Source organism: Gymnodraco acuticeps, unplaced genomic scaffold (assembly GCF_902827175.1).
Source record: "Gymnodraco acuticeps unplaced genomic scaffold, fGymAcu1.1, whole genome shotgun sequence".
Lineage (NCBI taxonomy): Eukaryota > Metazoa > Chordata > Actinopteri > Perciformes > Bathydraconidae > Gymnodraco > Gymnodraco acuticeps.
In genome coordinates, this window is record NW_022992206.1 from 3,768,105 (window position 1) to 3,784,932 (window position 16,828).

Sequence of the window (16,828 nt, forward strand, 5' to 3'; positions counted from 1 at the left end):
ATCGCTTTTGTCGAGAGACCTCTGTAGAATAAGGCAAATAGGAAAAACTGACTGTGTGTGCAATAGAAGCAATAATATTGATACTAGTAAAATAGTGGGATGAACAAATACAGGAGCTTTGAAAATGTGTTAGACAGAAAGGAAAATAAAGTTATAAAGTCAGTGTCGATACTAAGCTTTTTTCAACTTTGACAAAGTGACATTGCCATCTATGCTACTTGTCTGCTGCTTTTTGATAGACAACACAACAGCAGTAAGGTGTATGTACATTACATTACATTTCATTTAGCTGACGCTTTTATCCAAAGCGGCTTACAATTACCAATTACAGGGACATTCTCCCTGAAGTAACTAAGGGCTAAGTGCCTTATTCAATGGCACACTAATGGTGGTGTTCCTGGCGGGATTTGAACTCACAACCTTCCGATCTTCAGCCTACCTCACAATCCATTAGACCACCACTATCCACAGGTGTATGTACGTACTGTACACAGCAGATTTTCGGGATAAAAAGAGAGACACAAGGAAAAAAAGCGTGCAAACTTGTTAAAACTTACAATAAATTAGTGTTTTAAAGGAATAGTTCCAAAATAAAAAAAAGTTTAAAAAAATCGATACTCGATACAATAAATCATAACCACCTGCAAAACTGCTGTCGCTTTGGCTCAGCTTAGCACAAATAATTAAAACATAAACAGTTAGCCTGGCTCTGTTCAACATATTCAAAATGAGCCTAGCAGCCCCTTTAAAGCTCACATATTAACATGCTAATGTTGTTTGTTTGATTCTTAAAAAACAACAATACATTTCTGTAAAGAACTTGTAAATATTAGACTTTAGTTTTTGTACGAGTTAGAATTAAATAGAACATGCCATGTTAATTTCTGGTCTCAGCTGCCACCATATAAGAACAGCAGTTCATTTCTCCCATTTTTTTACCTGGATTGGCACATCCGGATGTACAATGACCAGTTGTCTAGTACCCACATTCCAATACTTGTTCTGGCTCTAATTATATATTACCAGCAGAATGTACAATGTTACAATAACTGCCACAATGCTGCGAGACTCATTTAAGACTTAAAAACACATGATATAATAAGTCTTGTTTCATTATTTCAAATATCACACCACACATCCAGCCAATCCACAGTGATCTATGAAGAATCCCACTGTGTGCTGTGTGTCAAAGCAGGCCTGGTCTTATCTTGTCATCATTCTTTGGAGCCCTTTCAGCTTTATTTCAGTCTAAAGGTATGGCAATAATGAGCAAAAGAGATGACACTTAAAGCACAATTTTATTTTATCAGCTGAGAGATGAATCTACTCATTTCTTTGAAGAAGTAGTGAAGATGCATTAAGTGAGTTGAGATCTGCGTCCTGTGACTGTGCCCTCAGCAGGGGACTCTCAGGCTGCCTCTCGGGGTGAGTTGCAAACTGCTGAGGGAGAGACAGAAAGTGAAGCTGAGAGAGAGAAGGGAAATGAGAGGAGCAGAGCGAGCGGTGTGGGAGTTTATCGAGCAGCTAGCGAAGCTCCCTCAAGCACAATCACCTAATTAGATTTCTATCTAGCAGTCCCCTTTCCTGACCCCCTTAAATCTCTTGCATCTCTGGAAAGCTAGGAGGGGAGACTTTCCCAAAAGTGCATCCCATCTGCACTGGAGGTGTCTAAAAGGTCAAGGTTGTGAGAGGGAGGAGGCTTACTTATTTGAAGCAGATATCAACCATTTCAACAGAGGTAATTAATAATAAATAAACAAACACACGACTACTTAAAATGCGCTGAGAAAGGTTCATCTTGGAAGCCTGGAACGCACTATAAGCATCTTAGGTGTGTGTTCAAACACATCCATTATTTTTAGTTGTTAAAAGCGTCCTCATGCTGTACAGTGGAGCATTACATTTCTCAATGCATTGCTCCGAACATGATTCCATTACAGGACAAAATAATGGCTGCTTTTATATGTTTGGGGGCCACAGTCTAGGATTTAAGCTAAAATCTTTGAGGCAGCAATATGCATTATATGTTTGATTCATTTGAAGGATATTCAAATGTAAAACATGTTATACTCATGTATTACACTGACATCAGTTAGCATACATGTAGCTTGTCACAATGGCTAGCCATTTAGTCTGGATCAAATAGACAAATGATACACAGCAGAGTAATGAGTATGTTTTAGGGTTCTACTATATTTGGGTCTGAAGATAGCCAGATGTTATGCAGTTAATCTGAAACTGTTGTTACCATAAAAAAAGAAAAGAATATAAACTGTGTTCTGCAGAAATATTACAGAAATGTTCTTGATTAAAACAATATGTTTACATGAGTGACAAAGGCATACGTTGGATGAGGTTGTTATTACGCCTGGTTTAGAAAAATAAATCTGCTGGTATTGGCTATACTTTCTTGAGTTTGAGTTTTCTCTCTTAATGTTTTGATCCATATCAGAAAATCCTCCTGTGTGACCTTTTGGACAGCACTGATAAAACTGGAACCAATCAAACAAGACATCAGAAGGTCCGTCTAAAGCACCTCAAGCGTGTTGCTGTAGACATTGATATGAGCAGGGTGAAACTAGCAAAACATTCCATGAAACAGTGAATATTGCAATGTCTCTCTGCTGCTTCTGATTCAACATTGAGAGACAAAAAAGGAAGAGGCATTTGGTGAGTAGAACAGATGACTCACTCTCCTCAGTCCTCCTACTCGTGAAATACTGTCTGGCTTTTTTTCTTTGTCTGGGTTGGTTTGCTACTACTTTTATTTTCTTCTATTGTGCTATATGCATTTACATGTTTGTTTTAGTAGTTTTTCCGTATGTCCATGAGGTTAATACGAGTTGCGCTCACGTGAATGCAATGTGACGTGTGTGTTCCAGACAGGCCTAACATTTAGCTATTTCTAACTGCCTCTCCCAGGGGTTGGAAGTCGGCGGTGACGTGGTCAAACTGAGGTGATCTGTTCGCAGGACCCACTCGGCCAGCTGTAAGACAGCAAGGCAGAGCTGACAGGCCTCTGTTTCCTCAGGCCATACTAAGTATTAGCTTTCCACCCAGCCTTTCTCTGCACACATGGCACTGTATGATATCTGTCCCTTTGCATTCAGTCACATAAATACCACAAGGTGGGTGAGGAAAGGGCTGAGAGGCGTAGATTGTGTTCGTGTGTCATCAGTACAGTGCAGCCGATTGGGAAACATGCACATCTCACACTAAACGTACTCGTATACTATTTTGTCTTGACGAATATATGGCTGAAAGATCCTACTTTAGTTAAACTGCATCAGATCACTCTAGGCTCACTGAGACATTGAGCTTTGAGCACAGTGATCTGTGTGGGCATTTACAGTACATTTACATAAGTTTGGGGAAGGGTTCTGTTGGTTTCCCTCGGGTAGGGGTATCTCAAAATCTGAGGGCCCTTCCTGCTAGACCAGGGGTCGGCAACCCCTGGCACGCGTGCCAGCATTGGCACGCGGCACCGTAACCAGTGGCACACTAGGAATAAGTGGAATAAGTGTGCAAAAATATTTAAATTGTATTTTCGGATCCTGAACGAGACCGCCGCCAGAGCACGTCTCCCCGTTACCTGCAGAAGGAAGCCATGCACGCAACGCAGCCCCACTCTCTTTAACTCCAGGTGACTTTCTGCCACTTTCCTCCGTGGTTGTAGTGCTGATCGTTTCACCACGGAGGGAAAGCACTTCACTCATTGCAGTACCCATAATGAGCTGTACAAATGCCGCAGTTTTTTGCCTGCCTGTGTATTTAGTTGAAAGCGCCAGTGGCGATCTGCTCATCTCTCATCGAAATAATATGCTACAAAGGGGCGGACTGGCCATCTGTGTGTTGAACTTTCCTGTCGGCTCCCAGACCGTAGTCGAGGAGGGCAGAAGCAACAAGCTTCAGGTTCAATAACCCACTTTAGCTTAAATGACTGAAGAGAGGCGAGCTCGATCGTTGGCACGCTGATAACCATTTTTTTTTTTTTAAATGGCACTTCATATCAAAAAGGTTGCCGACCCCTGTGCTAGACTATAAGGATACATTGCATCAATTAGGGTTCTCAAAATGACATGGGCAGTATGAGAGAGTTTTAAGGTCGGCAATAACCAGGTTATTTATTCGACTCTGTATAAATTGTTGCTTAGCTTAAACGGCTAAATCGCGTTTGAGAGATTTTAAATCTCAGATCTGCTCAGGCGAAACCTGCTTTACAGGTCTCAGCACTCAAGCCTGCATTAATATAGGCACGGCCAGTCTATTGATAGCGTGAAGTACAACCGCGTGACTCAGTCATTTTGTACCTTAAAAAGCATTTAAATACCGCATTTAAAATCTGATGAACTCAGTGTGCATCTGGACCCGGTGACGACATTACCTATTGACGCAGCAACCACTGTAAGTTATATTCTTGTTTAATTAGACTTCTCTGTTTCATTTATTCGACTCTGTATAAATTGTTATTGTAGCGTAAACGGCTAAATCGCGTTTGAGAGATTTTAAATCTCAGATCTGCTCAGGCGAAACCTGCTTTACAGGTCTCAGCACTCAAGCCTGCATTAATATAGGCAGGGCCAGTCTATTGTCGCCCATCAGCTGTAGATAGTTAACTAATTAGAGGGCCGTGGCCCTACAGCTGTGAGAACTGAGCAATCAGGCGTCCATTTCGGGTAGCTCTTTCCTGGAGCGTCAGCTTCAGCGTCAGACAGCTGAAGACTGACAAAGACATTGGAGTCCTGCGGGGAGTAAGACTGACAATAGACATTGGTAGTTTCCTGCGGGCGCTCCGGCACGAGGGCGGCAAAGAGGATGGCAAATCCTACTCTGATCGAAGCTTGGGTCTTATTTCTCTTTTTCTTTAGTTTCTCTAAGCCCCGCATGCTATAATCATGTGTATTTCTATATTCCTGTTCATGTGTCTTCTCGCAATTTATCACTGGCCCCGTGTATATCCTAATAGATTATAACCGGCCTGCTCTCGTCTATCCCCACGTGCTACACTGAGATCCAACATCTCCCAGCTTTCTGGTGGCCTGTGGAATTGCCAGTCAGCTGTTCCTAAGGCTGACTTCATCTCTGGCTACGCCTCCCTGCAGTCTCTGGATTTCCTTGCTCTCACTGAGACCTGGATTACTCCATCCAACACATCCACCCCAGCAGCTCTCTCCACTGCATATTCCTTCTCCCATACACCCAGACCCACTGGCAGAGGAGGTGGCACTGGTCTCTTCTGCTCTCTCCCAAATGGAGCTTTTCCCTCTCAAGCTACCCTAACTTCACTCCTTCCACCTTTGGAATTCCATGCCGTCACAGTAACCCATCCTATACAGTTAACCATTGTTGTCTCTACCGTCCACCAGGCGCCTTGGGGGACTTCTTGGAGGAATTAGATCATCTCCTCTCACTCATCCCTGAAACTGGCCCTCCCGCTGTACTTCTCGGAGACTTCAACCTCCAGACGGGGAAGATAGACAAACTAACATCTCTGTTAACCGCCTTTGCTTTCTCACTGTCTCCATCCCCACCAACTCATAAAGCTGGCAATGTCCTTGATCTCATATTCTCAAGGAACTGCGCTACTTCTAACCTCTCTGTAAACCCGCTCCACACATCCGATCACTTCTTCATTTCATTCTCTCTATCCCTTTCCAAACATAACAAACTAATCTCTTCTCATCCTGCACTTGTCCGCCGTAACCTTAGTTCCCTCTCCCCCTCTAGCTTTGCCTCGTCGGTGCTCTCAGCCCTCCCTTCCTCTGATTCGTTCATCTCCTGCCTCCAAACTCTGCTGCAGAAACTCTCCTCTCTACTCTCTCATCCACTCTGGACTCGCTCTGTCCTCTCACATCTCGGCAGGCTCGTCAGTCCCCTCCTGCCTCCCTGGCTAAATGATGCACTGCGTGCTAATAGAACCGTCCTTAGGGCAGCAGAGCGGAAATGGTGGAAATCCAAACACCGTGACGACCTCCTAACCTATCAGGCTCTCCTCTCCTCTTTCTCTGCGTCGATCTCTCAGGCAAAAAGCACTTTCTTTCAAGATAAGATCCAATCTTCCTATTCCAATCCTAAAAAACTATTTTCCATCTTCTCCACCCCTCTTGGACCCTCCAAAAGCTCCTCCCCCCTCCTCACTTCTGTCAAGCGACTTTGTTACCCACTTTGAAAAAAAGGTTGATGATATTCGCTCTTCTTTTTCTGACTCACCTTTACTCACCGCTGGGTCACCAGACCCTCCTTCCACCAACACACTTACCTCCTTTTCCCCTCTCTCTCCAAGTGAGGTTCTTACCCTCATACCTCTGCCCCGCCCTACCACCTGTCCTCTGGACCCTATCCCTTCAAACCTCCTTCAGACTATCGCTCCTGATATTCTACCGTTTCTCACCCATTTCATCAACACTTCTCTAACTTCTGGTCACTTTCCAAACAGTCTCAAGGAGGCAAGAGTAAACCCTCTCCTAAAGAAACCCACTCTCAACCCGTCTGATGTTATAAACTACAGGCCTGTCTCTCTCCTCCCGTTCCTGTCTAAATCACTTGAACGCGCTGTCTTTAAACAACTCTCCTGTTATCTCAATGAGAACAACCTTCTGGATCCGCACCAGTCTGGTTTCAAGGCAGGTCACTCCACAGAAACTGCTCTCATTGCTGTCACGGAGGAACTGCACACTGCCAAAACTGCATCCCTCTCCTCTGTCATCATCCTATTGGACCTGTCTGCTGCATTCGACACGGTGAATCATCAGATCCTCCTTCGCACTCTCCAAAAACTTGGAGTTTCAGGCTCTGCACTTTCCCTCCTCACCTCATACCTGAAAGACCGTACCTACAGGGTGACTTGGAGAGGGTCTGAGTCCGACCCTTGTCAATTAACTACGGGGGTCCCTCAGGCTCTGTTCTTGGTCCCCTCCTCTTCTCCCTGTACACAAACTCGCTCGGATCAGTCATTAGCCCGCATGGTTTTTCTTACCACATTAATTCTGTCCGTTCCCCCGCTCAGAGACCCAGGTCGTTGCACGCATCTCTGCTTGTCTAGCTGACATCTCTCAGTGGATGTCTGCTCACCACCTCAAGCTCAACCTTGACAAGACTGAGCTGCTTTTCCTCCCGGGAAAAGATTGTCCCACTCTTGACCCTAACAATCAACATCGGCACCTCAGTTGTTTCCCCGACTCAGACTGCAAGGAATCTGGGTTGTGACCCTAGATAACAACCTGTCCTTCACTGCAAACATCGCTGCTACAACCCGTTGCTGCAGATACACGCTTTACAACATCAGGAAGATACGTCCCCAGCTGACTCAGAAAGCGACTCAGGTTCTGGTCCAGGCTCTCGTCATCTCACGCCTAGACTACTGCAACTCCCTCCTGGCTGGTCTACCTGCATGTGCCATCCGACCTCTGCAGCTCATCCAGAATGCAGCGGCTCGTCTGGTCTTCAACCTTCCTAAATTCTCCCACACCACTCTGCTCCTCCGCTCCCTGGCTTCCGGTAACTGCTAGAATCCACTTCAAGACACTGGTACTTGCTTACCATGCTGCGAATGGATCTGGCCCTTCCTACATCCAGGACATGGTTAAACCGTACACCCCAGCGCGTGCACTACGCTCTGCATCAGCCAAACGACTCGTTGCGCCCTCGCTGCGAGGGGGACCCAAGTTCCCATCGGCGAAAACACGTGGGTTTGCTGTCCTGGCTCCAAGATGGTGGAATGAGCTCCCCATTGACATCAGGACGGCAGATAGCTTGCACATCTTCCGGCGCAAACTGAAAACTCATCTCTTTCAACTCCACTTCGAGCGTTAGAACTATTAACGAAGCACTTTTATACTAATAAAGGACTGGCTTACCTAAAGCCAGTTGAGTAGCACTTGAAATGTTTGGCTCTATGAAACCTGATGTACTTATATGATTCTGTTTTCTTCAAGGTTGTGTCTTCCTGGTCGAATGTACTTATTGTAAGTCGCTTTGGATAAAAGTGTCAGCTAAATGCAATGTAATGTAATGTAATGTTATGCTTATTAGACAATAACTCGCTTCCCATCAAATCCTAAGAAGATTCCAAACACATGAACACATTTCCACTAATGCATTTTTACATAAAAATCAAAACTACCAAAATAAGTGACTGATTGGACTTATGTTTTAATTGATAGCAAAGCAAAGTGTAAATCCAATATGTATTTACTGTGTGACCTTTTCTTTGCATTTATCTCTTCTAATGCCTTAATATCATTTTTGTTCTTTCTCTTTTCCTCTCTGTACATCTACAGTATATGCATAACACCCCTGAAAGGGCCTGCTAAAAAAAGATGAGAAGCTATTTAACACTTTGTGTCATAGCCCTTTTATTTACTTCTCTTGCCAACCCTTCATCCTCCCTCCACAAGCATTCTCCATTCAAACACAACCAAAATAGGTTGCTTTGCCAACTCTCAAATGGGATCAAAACCAGCCACAGTTAAAAGGCTTAGGTTAATCTGATTTTCTCTGTGGTTCCACCGAAAGCTAGACCTGAGTCAGGGAACTGACACTCAATGAACAAGACTGGATGATAACACGGTGCACAACAGGAGACAAAGTAACGCTCCTCATTAGCTAAGTAAACCGGGGGTTGATCTGACATTAAGAGTGTGACAAGCAAATATGTGTGTGGGTGTGTGCATGCTTGTCTTGATTTCATTATAGCATGCGTCAGCACAGGGACAGGCATGTACTGTATTATTGTGTTTGTGGTAAACAGAAGCTGATGCGGTTGAAAACGAAAGACAAGATGGATGCATTGATGGTTATGTGCAGAAAGATTTACAGATGGTAGGTGCGTCCCGACAATGTCTGTGTTGAAATAGCGTTTGGTCCCCATAATGTCAAATATACAGACATACACACACATACACACAGATCAAAATAACACAACACATAGACTGGCTGACCTGTGTTTTCACAGAATTTGTCACATCAGTAAACAATAATGAATAAAAAGACCCTAAACTGATGAAAACAACACATATAACGATTTAGTTATAAAATAAATTACTGTTTGCTTATAATTAGCCAAAATCAAGACTTGCTATCAATCAAGGGATACTCCTAATGCCTCACGGATGGGTTTGAGCTGATTTGCAATGGCGACAAAGGAAAAGACCACTCTTTTGAGAAAAGCATATCTCGAGCCAAACAATTTGACAGTTGAGTCAGTTGAACGATAACAGGTGTGCTGTTTTTCTTTAATTCAAATTGCCAGTGTCGCAGGCCTATAAAGAAGGTGAGACATAGTGATGTGTCGGTCGCGAACGAGCCAGCTCAAAGAGCCGGCTCTATTAAGTGAACGACGGGAGCCGGCTCGCGTCCGCCAATGAGACATTTTTTGTTGTTGTTGTTTTTTGTTAAGTAATACAAGACAGAATGATACGATGATCTCCGCGCTACGGGTGCTCCGTGCATTCATGCAGTGACATGTAATATCCAAGGATTAGATACTGTTGGATGCTGCTGTTTTGCACATTGCAATACATTTATTTGTATTTATTTATTTTATTTGTTTTTTATGATTAGAGACGGTTGGATGCTGCTAATTGGTAATGCTGGGTAATTTCTACTTTTGAATACTTCAGTACAAAGGATGTATTGAATAATTTAAGTGATATATGTGTACACATGTAAATCATTAGTCAAAACAGGGCTACATTTGATTGAATTATAAAACGTATATGTGGTAAAATGAAGAGGTGTTTGGAACCGAAAGAGCCGGCTCTTCTTGGTGAGCCGAGCCAAATGATCCGGCTCATTAAAAAGAGCCGGAATTCCCATCACTAGACATGCTAGACGACAAACAAAGCAACAACAACCCTCTCTAACTTATGGTTTTATTTTCCCAGAGGCCAGATGAGGTGAGCAAGGGGCTCTGAGTCCAGAGGCGTCTTTGACGTCTATTCCAGGTGAAAGACTAATTGACTTAATTACGCCTATTTCCAAGAGCTGTTGTCCTTTCCAAGTTTCAAAATTGATTAACAACATTCTAGAGAGCTGAAACTAAATTGAGGTTCATTTTACAGGCTAACATCTGTTGGTAGATGCTTATATCATGGTCTCCTCCTTTGGCAGCTTATTTTACTGCATAAATAAGTACATCCTTGGAGGCAGTAGAAAATCAAAGTGTTTCAACATATCAAGCAACAGCCTCTGCCTCTACAGAACCCTTCATCTTTTACTTCTGAATGTATATTGTAAGAGAACACCAGAAAAATAACTCTCAAAAGTTGGGTACCTTATTCTAATATTAACCTACACTTTTAGAAAGTTATTGTTTTATGTATGATTGTATAATTGACACTTCCAAGCAAAAAAGGTCTAAAAATGTAGTATTTCCAGCATTGTCTTTTATGGTTAGCTTTGGAAATTGAGAATTGGATTGTAGTTTAATCATTAGGGTTAGGGTTAGATACATACAAGTACACAGCACCACACAAGTACATTTAGTGTCTACGTTTTTCCCATCCTCGTATTCGTAGCAGCACATGGCAGTAACTACAGTATACAGTGCCCCAGGAGCAGCGTGGGGGAAAAAAATACAATATATTTGCATGTGTATTGGCTAAGGTGTGTGTGATTTTGTGACAGATATTTTAGAAGCTGCAGAGGCAGAATGAGAAGAGGAAAATAAGGAATGATTTATCAATGGCAATGATTCACAAATCATGCAATCATCTTGCTTGTTCCGAATCCCCGGACCAGTGCAAGTGATAGCTTGAATATCGGATGTGGCCAAATTGCTCTGGTCGGACACTTGATACACAGCTTGATTACCTCTCAATTTTGATTCAAAATGTCAGTTATCGATTCAGTAACCTCAAACTGTATTTTGTTTACGAGACAATTTTTTTGTCAGTCCTGTGTATCCTGTCTTTACCTAAACCTTTGAAGCAAGCAGGACCCAAATGCAGATTTCAATGACAAATTACCTTTATTCCAAGGAAAGCGTCAGAAACAAAACCCTACCCCGTGACACAGTCAAAGACAAACAATTAACCAACAATGACAGACAGAAAAACCAGAACTTAAATACACACAAGACGAATCACACAAACAAGACACAGGTGAGGAGGGAGGAGAAAACACAGGGGCACCAGGTGAACACAATCGGGTAATCAGGTAGGAGGGAAAACAGACAGAAAGCAACAGGCAAGACAGGAGGTGAAGACTCTTCAAAATAAAACATGAAACCAAAGACAGAAAAAGACAAGACAAGACAAGACAAGACACAACACAGACAGATCGTGACATTATGGGTCTCGCTTGGATGGAAAGGTAGAACATATGATCTACGAGTAATTCATTCAAGGGATTTGCTCATTCAATTCTCTCTTTGAGTTGGACAACAACAGATTGACAAAAATAATATTATTTTTACAATCACCCGCTCACGGCAAACACAGACACAGCAAATCAACGGAGCAAAATATTTTCTTCACACCACTCAATCCACTTTTCAAAGGTAAAATGCCTGACAATAACTAGAGAAAAGTTTTTTTTTTTAAATTGTTCTGAAAATAACATGGAGGAGAAAATTGTTTCCCCCATGACCCCCCATTGGTACCCCAGGGTGAAAATAAGCATTAAAAACCTTTCATTCCATCTCAGCAGGCAACTCCAACTGAGCATCTTACAAAAAGAGACTGTGCAGAGAAAATAAAAATAAACAGATATTGTCAGATGTTCCGGTTCTTTCATGGTAACTCACCAACCCTGTCTCATAAAAATTACGTTCCCACAGAACTAAACTGCATTCTCAATTACGTTTAGCTAGAAACGTATTTTCTCCCACGTTACGTATAAACGTATCTCAAATACGTTTATTTTCTACATATCTTCTAGAAACATATTTTCTCCCACGTTACGTTTCTTATGAACGTATCTTAAATACTTTTATTGTCCACATATCTTTGCCATTTATTGTCTTGCTTATAATAATGATAATAGTCATTTATAAATATCATTTTAGAGCACACATTTGAAATCATTAGGCGAGGCTGTAATTTCGCCAGCTGTTACTCTCATGAGCGAGGCAGAAATAATAGTTTTTAACATGCCAAAAAGCTGCTGTGTCGTTTATTGCACCTCAAACATTAAAACAAATCCAGAGTTACGTGTTTCTGTACTTCCTCTAAGAAGAAAGGACAGTAACAGAAGATCTCTGTGGCTTCAGGCTTGATCGCCGTTCAAATGACAGCGATGGTTTCCCCAAAAGTGGCTGTAAAGTGAAGTAGATTTTACTATCATCTATTATTCAAAACCATTCTATTTATTCTAACGTAAATTACATGCCAGTGTTTTATGTTTTTATTTTAAATCGTATAATGTCGGACTTTTTTTCCCGTCTGTGAGGAAAATAAGTTATTATTAGTATGCTGTGTGTACCTTGTGTGCACCGCCAGTGGTTAAAGCACGTTATTGTATTATTTTTGTTGAATAATGTTATTTTTGTTGAATAATGTTATTTGATGAAAACAATATTAAGAGTACATACTTTCATAGGGGGAAAGTAGAAGGTCAATGATAGAAGTATAGAATATAAAAAAATCAAGAAGATACTGTAAGTGATCTCTACAATAAAACAGTTTAGTGCACGATGTACAAAGATATTAATAGGAGGATGTGCAAAACAGACAAACTAATTAACCTTTATTAACACATTAAAGAATACTTTAGGTTAAGGTCTTCTTTCAAATAAGAAAAAAGCTTTGGGGGTATCTATCTACAGATAAATATTAAGCCTGACAAAGTACTTAATGTCTAATGTATTGCTTTCCTGCAATGTTAACTATGTTGAAGCACTTATTTTAACTGATATTATACACATTAATTATACTCTTATGTATGTAGATAGTATAAGAAATGTGCAGAATTTGAGAGTTTAATGGTGGAGGTATACACACATATTGATAGATGTCTTGTAATGCACTGTTGAGGAACCTGTGACCCAAGTTTTTCATTCATTGCATAACTACACTGTAGTTGTGTATATGATGTCAATAAACCTTAGAAAATCTTGAAATCTTGAAAGGGATGTGCAAAATAGCAATTATATACAGTTTTTAATGAACTATTAGTAGAGAATAATGAGTAATGAATATACTGTATAGAGATCTGCAGATAAATGTTTAGTCTTCTCAAGCACCAACTATCAAATATCTCGCCTGATTGTTGGCACTTGACAATCACCTTTCCCTGAATTTTACTCAGGTGTTACTAAAGTCTGATTTAAGGGTTGTTTATATTTCACATCATTAATCAGAATCTGCAAAGTAACTAAAATAAATGTAGTGGAGTAAAAATACCAGGTTAACCTCTGAATTGTAGAGGAGTATAATATATATTAATGCTGCCCATTATGGATACAAGCGATTTTCACCCATGTAGTAATTACATGTTTTAAATGTGTACACACCAATGTGTTTCCTGTCTCCTAAACCTCCAGGGCTGTACACAGTTTAATACTGTCAACTTCTAATTTTTGGAAAAACGAAAACGTCTTTTAAAACTACAATTCCCAGTAGAGACGTGCCATAGAGAACATGTTGCGAAACACAACAGCCAGCATGTGTAATTCTGGGGGGGCGTTGGAGTCCAGTTTTGAATAGTCTGCCGTGGTTTCGTTCCATTTCAAAGAGCTTGATGCTCGGCGTAACCTTGGCGCACTGCCACTCCAACATCCAATCCCAGAGCTTGAAGATTAATCACGGGGTTTGTCAACGGGACTGTAGTCCCAAACGATAGCTGGGGATTATGGGTAGTGTAGTGTCTTCGGCCATCCTAAACTGAAATGTTTTTCGGATATCATATCGCATTAATAACACCACATCTGGCGTCACAGAGATCTTCTGTTACTGTCCTTTCTTCTTAGAGGAAGTACAGAAACACGTAATTGGATTTGTTTTAATGTTTGAGGTGCAATAAACAACACAGCAGCTTTTTGGCATGTTACAACTATTATTTTCTGCCTCGCTCATGAGAGTAACAGCTGGCAAAATTACAGCCTCGCCTAATGATTTCAAATGTGTGCTCTAAAATGATATTTATAAATGACTATTATCATTATTATAAGCAAGACAATAAATGGCAAAGATATGTAGAAAATAAACGTATTTAAGATACGTTCATAAGAAATGTAACGTGGGAGAAAATATGTTTCTAGAAGATATGTAGAAAATAAACGTATTTGAGATACGTTCATAACGAACGTAACGTGGGAGAAAATACGTTTCTTGCTAAACGTAATTGAGAATGCAGTTTAGTTCTGTGGGAACGTAATTTTTAGGAGACAGGGTTGAACTCACAGAACACAGACAAACAGAGAGGGAGATGGACATACAGTATTGCTAGATAGACAGACATACATATCTAAAGCTGAATGTCATATTCTCCTGTATGTACTTCGGAATCCTTTTTTTGGATGTAATTACACTGTGAAATATTTTTGCTGCATTTGTCTCTAATGAGAGCATTAAAAACCCTTTATTTTACAATGCTGGGAGCCAGCAATGATCTTTTTGCTGGGAGACTAATCAGCTCTGTGTGATTAGGAGCTGAAGGTTAATGTGGGCTCTTGTAGATGGGAGAGAAAGTGAGGTGGGAGTGAGGGAGATGAGACCAGACAATGTTCTAGAAAGGCGCAGGCATGCGGCGTAGCAGAGGCACAGGGGGGCTATAAGTGGTTAAGAGTCTGTGGATCAAGGGGAGGAGAGGCCTGAGCCTCATTACACATGTAAATGCAGCTTCCAGCATGGAGGCCCCACTTTAAAGCCTTGCTTTTTTAATTATTTCTTTGGTCTGCACATGATAATTGGGTTTAACTCAGCCCAAGGCCTGTTGACTGTGTTAGGAGAATAAAACACCCTAATGACTTTGTCCATTTTTAATGGTGATCAGTGGAAAGACCTGGCTTCCTACTGGATTGCAAATGACCGTGGCATCACCTTTTGTTTTAATTTTTCAAACAGACTCCCACTGTTTGACTGGTGCTGGGTAATGATGCAACATTTATTTGTTTGCCATTTAAGAATTCATGTTTATCTGTGTTAGCTGCTCTCTCACATTTGTTTGAAATGGTGTCATCTCTCGCAAAGTATGTTAAGTTTATTTAAGTGTTTTTGTCTTTGTCTTGTGACTTTCCCCTTTATTTAGATTAGTAACCTTTCCTCTCGTTTCAGATACTCTGACCCCCCTTCCTTGTGTGTCTCCCACTCCTGTGATTGTCCACCCCGCCCCTGATTGTTTCCACCTGTTCCCCATTACATTGTGTATTTATTGTCCTCGTCTCCCTTTGTCCTGTGCCAGTTCGCTTCGTTCTTTGTGACAAACAACCAGCGTTATCTTGCCAGGAATATTCCCAAGCAGAGCTTTGAGCCACGTCTTGTTTTAGTATCATTTGTCATTTATGCTCCCAGTGTTTTTCCTCGTTAAGAGTGATTTCGTGTTTTGCACCGTTGTAGTTGAGCTTTGGTTTGAATAAACCCTTTTTTGTTTAATCCTGTGTGAGTCGTGCATTTGAGTTCAAACCCGTTTACTCAGTCGTAACAAATGGTTTTAAAAAGATCAGCAGGTAAACACTATAAGCAGACTGCATGTGTTTCACTGTAGCTTTCGTGACAAATTAAAGAATGATCGACTGCAGATTTTTCATGAAGAGCGTGTTAAAAAGCATGACAAAATTATTTTTCTGGCAGAGATAATAGTCATACAATTTCTGAATCTATAAAATGTGAATTTCCCAAGTCAATTCGATTTAGTTTTCACAACAACAGTGCTGACTTAGATCAGAACTCCAATACTGAAATATGAGAAATATGAATCCTCGTGACTTTTATTCTGCATTCAGCAGGAAAGAGAAAGAGCAAATTCATATATTTTTTGGAAACGGGAAGTTTGTTTCTGGCTCTCTTTCTGACACTCTACGGCAAATGATAGTTTTTCATTTCCTTCAGTACAATGTGTCAGATAGATCACAGAAGAGAAGTATGGAAAGGTAGCAGTTATATGCTGTATCAATGCGATGGCACAGATATCACAATTTAAACATGTGATCCTGTCGTATAGGTATATTCTGCCATTATTACTGACATGTTATCTTCAAACTTTTCTTTCTGGCAGTTCTGCCTTTTACTAGTTTATGGTTTTTACATTTGAATGACAACACATTTATTTATTATTCCATTTGTATGTTAAATAAGCTCAGACCCAATTTTATTGTTTCGTTTGTCACACATCATTGAAATCTTTGTTAACTCTTCAGTCTTTTCGCATTTCCTCGTGAATTATTGCAGATAAGTATCTGGAAATATATCACACCGCAAATAATTGATGTTTCACTTATATGTTCTGTCATGGTGTCATAACATCTGGGACACATTAATGTCTAAATCAAGAATAATGCAGATTGCAGGAAGATACTACAAATTCACAATCATTCACAAATGATAAATGACAAAGCAGGCTAATAATTTCACTTGAGATGAATCAGCCTTATGACAACATGTGTTTTTTTGGAATCAAGAAGTGCTAATAATATGACTGTTGTTATTGTAATCATTTCTCTGTGTATTTTAACTTCCATGATTATTGCATTTTTCTACATCATTCCGACTTGTACTAATTCACATCTTAATATGACATGTACAAATTCTAAATTAGGGAAACTCACCTGTCCTGGTTTGGCATCTTCACATATGGAGGCTTCGTACGGTGTGGCCAGTTCAGGAGGATTGTCATTTACATCCAGAATCCGAATACTCACTGCTGAGTGAGACGCCATGGTGTGGTTTTC

General features: G+C 40.9%; 1 protein-coding gene across 1 annotated transcript in view; it reads right to left on the bottom strand.

Moving 5' to 3' along the window:
• The window catches only part of LOC117539505 (cadherin-22-like), a gene marked incomplete at its 5' end in the record, with an annotated part of 139,903 nt that overhangs the window by 21,958 nt on the left and 101,117 nt on the right, over positions 1 to 16,828 (bottom strand). Inside the window, 1 exon segment of the mRNA XM_034205704.1 lies at positions 16,706 to 16,827. Within this exon segment, the coding sequence (XP_034061595.1) occupies positions 16,706 to 16,827 (122 nt within the window).